At 45.8% G+C, this 11,902-nt stretch overlaps 1 protein-coding gene across 1 annotated transcript; it reads right to left on the bottom strand.

The window, feature by feature from the left end:
- Positions 1 to 5,538: 5,538 nt before the first annotated feature.
- On the bottom strand, positions 5,539 to 6,487 carry LOC136833035 (synapsin-1-like). The gene is made up of 3 exons (XM_067094683.1): positions 6,219 to 6,487; positions 5,944 to 6,094; positions 5,539 to 5,769 (listed from the first exon to the last, which is right to left on the bottom strand). Exons 1-3 carry the CDS (start codon positions 6,485 to 6,487, stop codon positions 5,539 to 5,541), a joined length of 651 nt encoding a protein of 216 aa, XP_066950784.1.
- Between the last annotated feature and the right edge of the window lie 5,415 nt (positions 6,488 to 11,902).

Genomic DNA, 11,902 nt, shown 5'->3' with positions numbered 1-11,902 from the left:
TTGATTTCTGCTGTGGCAAGAACGTTTCAAAAGTTCCGGAATGCTGTGAGGGATGAAATCTAGTGACGTCTTCTGTGGAAAGAACGTTTCAAACGTTATGGTATGCAGAGAGGGAGGGAGTATTGTGATTTTTGAGGTGGAAAGAACGTTTTAAACTTTCTGGCATAGTGAGAGGGAGGAAGTCTTGTGGTTTCCGCTGTGGAAAGCATTTCAAACGTTCCGTTATGCCGAGAGGGAGGGAGGCTTATGTTTTCTGCTGGGAAAAGAACGTTTCAAACGTTCCGGTAAGCAGAGAGGGAGAGGGCTCTGTGATGCCTGCTGTGGAAAGAACGATTCAAACCTTCCGATGTGATGAGGGGGACTCCTGTGATGCCTGCTATGGAAAGAATATCCCAAAGGTTCCGCTGTGCTGAGGGGGAGGAAGCCCTTTGATGCCTGAAGCGGGAAGAACGTTTCAAAGTTTCTGGTGTGCTGAGAGCTAGGGAATCTTGTGATATCTGCTGTGAAAAGAGCGTTCCAAACGTTCCGGCGTGCTGAGATGGAGGGAGTCTTTTGATTTCTGTTCCAAACGTTCCGGTATGCTAAGAGGGGGGGAGTCTTGAGATTTTCCGCGGAGTTGAAAACAGTTTCTTAAGTTCTTGTAAGCTAAGTTGAATGAAGGCTTGTGATTTCCCATCGGTGTTGAAAGAGCGTTCATACATTTCGATATGCCGAGAGAGAGAGAGAGAGAGAGAGAGAGAGAGAGAGAGAGAGAGAGAGAGAGAGAGAGAGAGAGATTTCTCGTTATCGCAGAGAAAACGTTTCAAGTGTTTTGGTCTGCTTAGAGGAAGTGATCCTTGGGATTCCTCGTTAGTGTTGAAAGTACTTCAAATGTTCTTGTTCACTAAAATTGAGGAAGTCTGGTGATTTCTCGCTTGTGCAGAGAAAACTTGTTAAATCTTACAGCGCAGAGAGAGAGAGAGAGAGAGAGAGAGAGAGAGAGAGAGAGAGAGAGAGAGAGAGAGGAAAAGAAGCTAAGGATTGAAAGGAGGGTGGGACTTCCATTCTTGCTCCTCTGCCCCTTCTCCTCTTCTTGCTTCTCACAGAGAGAAGGAGAGAGAGAAAGAGACAGAGAAAGAAAGAAAGAAGGAGAAAGAGAGACAGAGGAGAGAGAAAAGAAGCCAAGGACTGAAAAGGGAGGGGTGGGACTCCCTTCCTGCCCTTCGCTCTTCTCTTCCTACCTCTCACAGAGAGAAGGAGAGAGAGAAGAGACAGAGAAAGAAGAGAGAGAAACAGAAAGATAAAGATAGAGAGAGAGAGAGAGAGAGAGATAGAGAGAGAAGCTAAGGGCTGAAAAGGGAGGGGTGGACCTTTCCTTTCCTACCTTCTGCCACTTCATCGTCCTCACCTTCTCACAGAGAGAAGGAGAGAGAGAAAGAGGCAGAGAAAGGAAGAAAGAAAGAAAAAGAGAAAAAGAGAGAGAGAGGAAATGAAGCTAAAGACTGAAAGGGAGGGACCAGTGATGCAGATACAGGAGAGAGAAGTGAAGAGAGATTGGCAAATGAAGAATGGTGAAGCATAACGTCCATCAGAGTTCCAAATTGAAATGATCAAATTACTAGGTACAGAAGGGGGAGAAAATGATGCTGGATTTATTAAAAGCTACGTGGAAGGGAAGAAAAGAAGGAGAGTCTAATGGTTTATATATATACAAGCAGAAGGGGAGGTCAGTGGAGGTGGTAACTACAGAGGAATTAAACTAACAGAGCATGAATTGAAAGTTTCAGAGGATACTGGATGAGAGGATTAAGAGAAATTGTAAAGATCGGGAAACAGCAGTATGGATTCATGAAAGGAAGAGGGACGGTGGATGCCATCTTCATAGTAAGACAGCTACAGGAAAAGAGGCCAGAGGGAAACCAGGAGCTTTATTGTGCATTTATAGACCTGGAGAAAGCATACGATAGAATCCCAAGAGAAGTGGTGTTTTGGTGTTTGAGGAAGAGGAACGCCCCAGAAAATTAGGTTAGGCTGGTCGAGATGATATATCAGAGAACGAGCACAAAAGTAATAACAGCAGTTGGGGAAACAGAAAACTTTGAAGTTAGTGTTGGATTACACCAGGAGTCAGCATTAATCCCATTTTTGTTTGTGCTGGTCATGGATGTGTTAAGTGAAGAGACCAAGAATGAAGTGCTGTAGGAATTGTTGTACGCTGATGATCTGGTGATTACTGCTGAAGATGAGGGGGACCTACAACGAAAGGTTGGAGAGTGGCAGGAGTCTTTAAGAGGGGGTGGCTTCAGGGTGAATGTGAATAAAACAGAGGTTTTAGTAATACAAGGCAGAAGAGTCTCGATTATAAACCAGGTGGAAAAGTTTAAATACTAGGATCTACTTTAAGCCAAGAGGGAGGATGTGAGGCTGAAGTGGACAGTAGGATGAAAGTGGTGTGGGGGAAGTGGAGAGATGTAGCTGGGGTTGTATGTGATAAGAAAATGCCAATCAAGCGAAAAGTCAGGATCTATAGCACAGTGATAAGACCAGTGTTAATGTATGGATCAGAAACATGGACTCTAAGAAAAAAAGAGGAAGTAAAGCTTGAGAGAACAGAGATGAGAATGCTGAGGTGGATTTTGGGAATATCGCTGATTGAGAGATTGGAAAATGATGAAATAAGAAGAAGAGCAGGCTTAGTAAAGATATCAGAGGTGATAAGAGAGTCACGATTGAGATGGTATGGACATGTGTTAAGGCTGGATGATGAGGAGGGAGTGAAGAGGGCTTGGGAAGAACCTGTTAGAGGAAGAGGATCGAGCGGGAGACAGAGAATTAGATGGCGAGATAAAGATGGTGAGAGCAGAGATTTGGTGGAGGATGATGCCATTGATAGAAGGCAGTGGAGAAGGCGCATTGGTCAACCGACCCCTTAACATAGGGATAACGGTGGGAAAGAAGAAGACTGAAAGGGAGGGGTAGGACCTCCCTTCTTGCCCAGTGCCTCTTCTGATCTTTTTACCTCTCACAGAGATAAGGAGAGAGAGAAAGAGACAGAGAAAGGAAGAAAGAAGGACAGAGAGAGAGAGAGAGAGAGGAAATGAAGCTAAGGACTGAAAGGGAGGGGTGGGACCTCCCTTCCTGCCCTGTGCACCTTCTCCTCTTCCTACTTCTCACAGAGAGAAGGAGAGAGAGAAAAAGACAGAGAAAAGAAGAAGGAAAAAGAAAAAGAAGGAGAGAGAGAGAGAGAGAGAGAGAGAGAGAGAGAGAGAGAGAGAGAGAGAGAGAGGAAAAGAAGCTAAGGACTGAAATGGAGGGGTGGGACCCCCCTTACTGTCCTGTGCCCCTTCTCCTCTTCCTGCCTCTCACAGAGAGAAGGAGAGAGAGAATGAGGCAGAGAAAGGAAGAAAGAAAGAGAAAGACAGAGAGAGAGACAGACAGAGGAAAAGAAGCTAAGGACTGAAAGGGAGTGGTGGGACCTCCCTTCCTGCCCTGTGCCAACTTCAACGCTTCCTACCTCTCACAGAGAAAAGGAGAGAGATAAAGAGATAGAGAAAGGAAGAAAGTATTAGAAAGAGAAAGAGAGAAAAAGAAAGAGACAGAGGAAGGAAGAAAGTAGAAGAAAGAGAGAGAGAGAGAGGAAAAGAAGCTAAGAACTGAAAGGGAGGGGTGGGACCTCCCATCCTGTCCTGTGCCCCTTCTCCTCTTCCAGCGACGCCCCAACCGCTGTTTGCCCGCCAACCTTGGGTGGGCCGTGCTCTCCGAGTGGTCTTGGAGAGCCTTGTCCTAGTGGGTATGTGGTAGGGCCAGTGAACGTCCAGCGGGCACCCAACCACTGTTCCCCGCCAACCTTCGGCGGGCCATGCTCTCCGGGTGGTCTCGGAGAGCCTTGGCTTAGTGGGCATGTGCCAGGGCCAGCGAATGTACAGTGGCCCCCCAACTGCTGTTCACCTGCCAACCTTGGGTGGTCCGTTTTCTCTGGGTGGTCTCAGTGAGCTTTGGGATAGTGGGCATGTACCAAGGCCAGTGAACGTACAGCAGCCCCCCAACTGCTGTTCACCCACCAACCTTGGGCAGTCCGTGCTCTCTGGGTGGTCAGGGAGAGCCTTGGCCCAGTGGGCATGTGCCAGGGCCAGCAAACGTCCAGCGGCCCCCAACCGCTGTTCACCTGCCAGACTTGGGTGGTCTGTGCTCTCTGGGTGGTCGGGGAGAGCCTTGGCCCAGTGGGCATGCTCGCCAACCTTGGGCGGTCCATGCTCTCCGGGTGGTCAGAGAGAGCCTTGGCCTAATGGGCATGTGCCAGAGCCAGCGAATGTACAGCGGCCCCCAACTGCTGTTCGCCCACCAACCTTGGGCAGTCCGTGCCCTCCAGGTGGTCTTGGAGAGTCTTGGCCTAGTGGTCATGTGCCAGGGCCAGTGAACGTCCAGCGGCCCTCAACCGCTGTTCGCCCGCCAGACTTGGGTGGTCTGTGCTCTCTGGGTGGTCAGGGAGAGCCTTGGCCCAGTGGGCATGCCCGCCAGCCTTGGGCGGTCCATGCTCTGTGGGTGGTCTCGGAGAGCCTTGGCCTAGTGAGCACGTGCCAGGGCCAGCAAACATCCAGTGGCCCCCCAACCGCTGTTCGCCCGCCAACCTTGGGCGGTCCATGCTCTCTGCATGGTCTCGGAGAGCCTTGGGCAGTCCATGTTCTCCGGGTGGTCTCGGAGAGCCTTGGCCTAGCGAGCATGTGCCAGGGCCAGCAAATGTCCAGCATCCTCCCAGCCACTGTTCACCTGCCAACCTTGGGCGGTCCATGCTCTCCTGGTGGTCTCGTAGAGCCTTGGCCTAGTGAGCGTGTGCCATGGCCGGAGAACGTCCAGCGGACCCCCAACCACTGTTTGTCTGCCAACCTTCGATGGTCCATGTTCTCTGGGTGGTCTCAGAGAGCCTTGGCCTAGTGGGCATGTGCCAGGGCTGGCAAATGTCCAGTGACCCCCCAACCTCTGTTCGCCTGCCAACCTTGGGCGGTCCGCGTTCTCCAAGTGGTCTCTGAGAACCTTGACCTAGTTGGCATGTGCCAGTGCCGGCGAACATCAGGTGGCCCCCCAACCGCTGTTCCCCCGCCAACCTTGGGCAGTCCGTGCTCTCCGGGTGGTCTCAGAGACCCTCGGCCTAGTTGGCATGTGCCAGGGCTGGCAAACATCCAGTGGCTCCCAACTACTGTTCGCCCACTACCTTGGGTGGTTTGCGCTCTCAGGGTGGTTTAGGAGAGCCTCGTCCAGTGGCCCCCCAACTGCTGTTTGCCCGCCAACCTTGGGCAGCTCGTGCTCTCCTAGTGGTCTCAGAAAGCCTTGGCCTAGTTGGCATGTGCCAGGGCCAGCAAACGTCCAGCGGCCACCCAATCGCATTCACCCTCCAACCTTGGGCATCCAGTGCTCTCTGGTTGGTCTCAGAGAAACTTGCCCCAGTTGGCATGTTTCAGGGCCAGCGAACATCCAGCAGCCCCTCAACCGCAGTTCACCCACTGGTCCGCCCGCCAACCTTGGGCAGTCTGTGCTCTCCGGGTGGTCTCAGAGAGCCTTGGCCTAGTTGGCATGTGCCAGGGCCAGCAAATGTCCAGCAGCCCTCACCTGCTGTTCTCCCACCAACCTTGGGCGGTCCGTGCTCTGAGTGGTCTCGGAGAGCCTTGGCCTAGTTGGCTTGTGCCAGGGCCAGCGAACATTCAGAGGCCCCCCAACTGCTGTTCGCCCTCCAACCTCAGGTGGTCCATGCTCTCCGGGTGGTCTTGGAGAGTCTTGGCCTAGTTGGGCCTTGGCCTAGTTGGCATGTGCCAGGGCGAGCAAACGTCCAGTGGCCCCCCAACCGCTTTTCACCCGCCGACCTTGGGCAGTCCATCCTCTCCGGGTGGTCTTGGAGAGCCTTAGCCTAGTTGGTGCGTGCCAGGGCCAGCGAACGTCCAGCGGGCCCCCAGCTGCTGTGTGCCCTCTGACCTTGGGCGGTCTGTGCTCTCCGGGTGGTCTCGGAGAGCCTTGGCCTACTTGGCACGTGCCAGGGCCAGCGAACGTCCAGCGGCCCCCCAACCTCTTTGCCCGCCGACCTTGGGCGGCCCGTGCTCTCCGGGTGGTCTTGGAGAGCCTTGGCCTAGTTGGCACATGCCAGGGCCAGCAAACATCCAGCGGCCCCGCAACTGCTGTTCACCCGCCGACCTTGGATGGTTTGTGCTCTCCCGGTGGTCTCAGAGAGCTGTGGCCTAGTTGGCACTTGCCAGGGCCAGTGAACGTCCAGCGGCCCCCCAGCCACTGTTTGCCCGCCGACCTTGGACGGTCCATGCTCTCCGGGTGGTCTCAGAGAGCCTTGGCCTAGTTGGCATGTGCCAGGGCCAGTGAACGTCCAGCGGCCCCCCAACTGCTGTTCGCCCGCTGACCTTGGGGGTCCGTGCTCTCCGGGTGGTCTTGGAGAACCTTGACCCAGTTGGCATGTGCCAGGCCCAGCGAACGCCTGCTTGTTTCCAGGAAACACGACCACCAGACGCATCGCCAAATGGGAGTTAATGAGGCCAAAAACCACTAGGAAATTGTTTATTTTCCCTCCTTGGGAAATGGTCACCTGCATACCATCGGAAAAAATTAAGTATATCTTAACCAGACCACTGAACTGATTAACAGCTCTCCTAGGGCTGGCCCGAAGGATTAGATAGACTTAATGCCACACCTGCATATGCTTTGTATATATACCCTTGTAACATTTCATCTGTCCATATTTTACCAGTGAACAGGGGCACAGAAGGAAGTGCTCGAAATATATGGTTGCAACGTTCAAATAGTGTTTTATGGGCCGTTTTATCTTCATATTATACTGTGGTACCACAGTAAAAGACATTCATATATATATAATGCGTGTGTACATGCGTGTAAATCGCTCATTCACGTCATTTGAACGTTATGGTGTGACAAAAGGTTGAGGAAATCATATGATTTCTAGTTTGTTTGGGGAAAACTTTTCAAACGTTATGGTATGATAACATTTATGCGGGTGGTTTATTTTACCTTGAAAAGCTTGGGAAGCACCTGAGTTTTGACTTTTTTGACTTGGTTCTGCTTTTATGCAGCTAATTAATTGTACTTTTCATGACTTCGGACGTAATAAAGTATAATTTTTTGTTGTTGTGGCATGTTACGTTCATTGTGTGTTTGTTAATTTTACTTTTAAGTACTTTATTAGTTGATGGTTTTTTTATATTCACTGATAAATGAAAACATTATTCATAAATAATTATAACTAGGTCCTAAATTTTAGCGGTATGCAAAGTTTGTGTGGTTGGTTGATTTAATTTTACATTCAAGCGCTCCGGAAACGACTGTCTTTATTCGCTTTTTTTTTTATATTCCCAAAACCTATATTATGTACTGAAAAAGTATTATTTACCCACAGTTATTAACACCTGGTTATAGATCTTGTTGAATGACAAAGGTCGCAAGGTGAAAATTCGCAACTAAATGGATGAATGCACAAGTGTCCCTTGTGCATTCATGAGGTATGTGATTTTACTCATTCAGAAATCTCAGTTCTTTAGGTAAAGGCGCCTAGAAAAATGTTTTGACGGTTTCTGTATATTGTAGTAAATGTCTATTATAGCTTGAAACGTCGCTTTTGTAAGTAAAAATAATTATATTAACAAGTAAAAAATGCGCCCTGTACACCGTATATTGCTGTATGAAACTCTCAGTTACGGCCCATGAAACTCTCATCAGCGGCTTACACGAAGCTTTCAGCCACGGCCCGGTGGTGGCCTGTGTTTAGTAGGTCTTTCTTCTCTAGATCGAGAACGGAATATGCTGTATATCAGGTCCACAATAATATTCAATGGTATTCTTGTTGATTTTATAAAAAAGTTACAAAAAAGTTGCAAAAGCTTTCGAACCCTGTCCTGGGTTCATCTTCAGTCGAACTAAAAATTATTGACATAATAAGTAAATATGTTAGCTCCAGTTTCAAGTGTGGAACCAGTGGACGACCTCAACGATGTGTTTTTCCAATGGACGAGGCGACAAGCAGGACGGTCAACTATCCAACTAGGTGATTGCTTCTCCTCTTCCTATATTCCGCGTGGCTATTCTTCTTGATCTCCTCACCCGTTGTTGTTGTTCTGCATGTAATTCATTGTTAGCGGTGACATCCTCGGAATCCCGGCTGTTATAAGGTGTCTGCGGGGTGATGTCGGCGATAAAGGCATCATCAGACGAAGGAAAGTAGGAGCCTGTCCTAACATTAAAACCTTTAATAAATGTTTTGATTACATGAAAGTTAACTAGCGGGTCCTCGTTAATGAACGACTTGTTTCCCTTAAATGATTCTCCTATATTTATGGCGGCGCCCTCGACTAATCTTATGTTGACGTTGTTACTTTTGTGAATGATGTTGGCTCTATTCCAGTCCGGTCTATGATCGTTATTGAATGCGTGTGTAACTATTGCACTATTTTGAGAGTGTAATGAGAAAGCCCGTCTATGTTCCACTAAACGTGTTTCTAACCCTCTACCGCTTCTCCGAAATATTTACCTTTGCAGTCTTTACATGGTATTTCGTATACTCCTGGTACTATGGGGTTATTATGATTGTTGTTGTTTTTATTAGGTTATTTCTTATCGTGTTGGTATATTTGAAAACAATTTTAGTATTATCCTGGCTATTATGTACATATTTACTTATGTTATCTATGTTAGGGTTAAAAGGTAAGGTTAAAAATCTATTCGGTTTTCTTCTAATGTTATTATCTTTAGGGCAATAAGAAGTCTTCCGGGCACGTGAGATAGATAGCCTTTTCAGTGAAGTGGGAGGGGTACCTGAGGCTTCTGAAAGTTGCCGTAATGTGATGTATTTCGTCATTAATATATTCTGTGTTGTTGGCACCTACAGCAGTGCCAGACGCACGATCATGGCTAACTTAAATAAAATTTAAAAAAACCTACTGAGTCTAGAGGGCTGCAATTTGTTATGTTTGATGATTGGAGGGTGGATGATCAACATACTAATTTGCAGCCCTCTAGCCTCAGTAGTTTTGAGGGCGGACAGACAAACAAATAGCCATCTCAATAGTTTTCTTTTACAGAAAACTAAAAACAGGTCGACTGAAAGATATCTTTCGAAAATCCAAGTTGTCCTATACTGCGTTGAGACATTATTATTGTTATATCATTGGTCACTTCATACTGTAAAAAACAGGTGATTTAAACATGGAGTTTGTTACCTGTAATCCTCCGTTGTTGCACACAAAAATTTTTTTTCATATACATAACGTCTTATTATATAGAGATTATTATGTTGTTGTTGTAGTTATTTTATTTTCTATTTATTTCTCGATGTTCCTGCTTAGATGAAATGTCATTTCCATTTATGTTCCATCTTTAGATTAGCGTCTGTTTTCAAATAGATTTGCTGCTGACGATTACCGGGAAAGCTGCTTCATCTGGAGAGAAAGGAACAAAATAAATAAGCGTGAGTCCACTGGAACAATTATTGTTACGTGAAGTAGAACGTTCAATCTTGCACCAATTAAGACTACTAATTTCATTCGTTTTGCAAATGATTTACCCGTTTTATCAGAAAAATAAGGATTTCCTCAAAAAAAGATGGAGGCTGGTTACCAATTTACAAGTTCACAACAATGGCTAAGACCGTATATCATTTTTTGAAAATTGCTGCGTTGTTGTTGTTTTTTATTATGCTGGCTTTATGCCAACACGGGCTCTTGCTCATAGAGCAGCCCGTAACTTTGCCACGCTGTTTGTCATCAGGGGATAGTTGGAGAATTTCCAAAACGTTTGTCGAATTTGGAGCTGTGCAGGAATTACCTCAATAATTGTCATTAAAGTTGAGAGGAATTTTGTTTTTCCGTCGAGAGCTTTCACGGTGGTAAATTAAAGGATAATTTCCAGATTGTTTATCTTTAGCGTTTTAGAAAAATATCCACGTTTTAATACACCGAGTTGCAGATAAATTTCGTTTTTGTATTTTATCAAGACGAACGTTTATATAATATGAAAGATTTCTGAGTGTCATGCAACCATGAGTTAAGGAACAATTCGTTCTTTATATTTAAAAATTTTTTAGACGGATTTATAGGTAATAAATTATTAAGAGTTACAGAAATATTTTCAGCTTTGTTATCATGAGTTACAGAATGTTTTCCAGGTTGTTACCAGAAGTTGTTGATTGTCGGGGTATACGTTATTAGAAGTTGTAGAAGAAATCACGGTTTTTATGTTATATATTGCAGATATTCTAATTTACGTGTTAATATAGTTGCAGAATATTTCCAGAGCTTCAGTTTATCGAGAGTTATGGAGGAGCCTTCGTGTTGTTCGTCTTAAAGATATGTAAAATAACCAGCGTATATATTGTTATCAGGGGGAAGTTTTGACTCCTATATTAACCCAGACAAAATAAAAATAACGGTACATTTACCCCGTGGCATGATTTTACCACGGCACAGCGATTCTGAAAACTTCCAATCCAACTGGCTGTTCGAACCCGAGCGCTCTCCAGTGTGTATGTATGTGTGTTTTATTACCAAAACAACCAATGAATGCAAAACAGTCCTCTGCATATAAAAGTTCTTTATTTGTAGTTTCGGCTGTGGCGTTGAAAGCCCCTTTTTTGTATTCACGAGTGGCTTTCACAGGTTTGGAAGTGTTTTCAACGGGCGCCAGCGTTTGACTGCTCATTCGCTGTGGTGAGGGCCGTCTCTTGCCAAAAGGTTGAGAGGAGGGGATATGGAAGAGGAGGGCGTCTTTTGAAATCTGGGTAACTTTTTGGATTTTCTGTTTTTCAGGGGTTGTACTCAAGGAACTTAAATTACTTTGAAGGCCATGTTATTATTATCATTATATTCAGAAGATGAACCCTGTTCGTACGAAACAAGGTCCGAGGGGGCACTGACCTCGAAATTCGAGCTTCCAAAGTATATGGTGTTCATTATAAAGTAAGAGAAGGTAAAGGGAAATACAGAAAGAAGAGATCCCACTTATTAAAAAGAAAAAATTAATTGAAAAAAATAATAAATAGATGAAAATGTATTAAAATGCAAGGAAAATAGCATTAGGGTAGATAAAAATGTATTCAAATGCAAGGAAAATAGCATTAGGGTAGATAAAAATGTATTCAGATGCAAGGATAACAGCATTAGGGTAGATAAAAATGTTCTAAAATGCAAGGAGTGTAGGATTAGGGCAGCAATGTGCTTCGATAGGCTGAAGAATCTGTGGGATAGAATGATGCTGGTTTAAGAAGAGATCTGTGTGAAGGCAATGTTCTTTGAGAAGTTCAAGGTCTTAGGATAGAATGATGCCGGTTTAGGAAGGGAAGGGAACGGCATGGAATTTTGCGTGAATTAGACTAAATTTTTTGGGATATGTAGCAAAGGGGAGTTTGATTTGATTGAAGGCTATGTATTGCGTAACGCTATGGATATGTGAAATGTGAAGGGCCCGTAAAAATGTTCGCGATAGTGTATAACTTTCCAAAAGGTAGAGGGTATATATAGGCGAGGGTGTTATAGGACTTTGGAAAAGGAAGCGTTTGGAAATGATTTCTGATAAGTGCTTCTCATTCCCGTTGGGTTGTGCAGTCAGCTCTTTTTAAGAGTGCAACTTGCAGGAAGCAACTTGCAAGAAGTGCCTTTGAACTTCACGTAATTACTGACGCGAGAAAAATCCTTGTCTCTTTAAGGTCCTTTTTTAGATTTTTCATAGCTTATGACGTCGATTCTTAGCCTGGCGTAATTTTAAACTAAAGCTTTAATGAATCCGTGCGTTTCTTTCAGTCCCCTCTCCCGGGAGGTGAAGAAACCGAGATGGGTATTACTTTCCAGGTCAATTCTGTAAGATGTTTGTTTATTAGCAGCCTAACTCGCCTTTAATTCTACGTAAAGCTCGAATGGATGTGAACCGT

This window comes from Macrobrachium rosenbergii, chromosome 51 (assembly GCF_040412425.1).
Source record: "Macrobrachium rosenbergii isolate ZJJX-2024 chromosome 51, ASM4041242v1, whole genome shotgun sequence".
Classification (NCBI taxonomy): domain Eukaryota; kingdom Metazoa; phylum Arthropoda; class Malacostraca; order Decapoda; family Palaemonidae; genus Macrobrachium; species Macrobrachium rosenbergii.
The sequence above is the reverse complement of the archived record's forward strand: the minus strand, read 5'-3'. Positions and strand labels throughout refer to the sequence as shown.

Bases quoted from the DNA above. Each gene is read 5' to 3' on its own strand.
- LOC136833035 (XM_067094683.1), bottom strand. From the start codon at position 6,487: ATGCGTCTGGTGGTCGTGTTTCCTGGAAACAAGCAGGCGTTCGCTGGG. The intron at 6,095-6,218 runs GCAAGTGCCAAC...TGTGCCAACTAG, and splicing joins CTGGACGTTCACTGGCCCTG to GCCAAGGCTCTCCAAGACCA. The intron at 5,770-5,943 runs GTCAGAGGGCAC...CATGCCAACTAG, and splicing joins GAGAGCACAGACCGCCCAAG to GCCAAGGCCCAACTAGGCCA.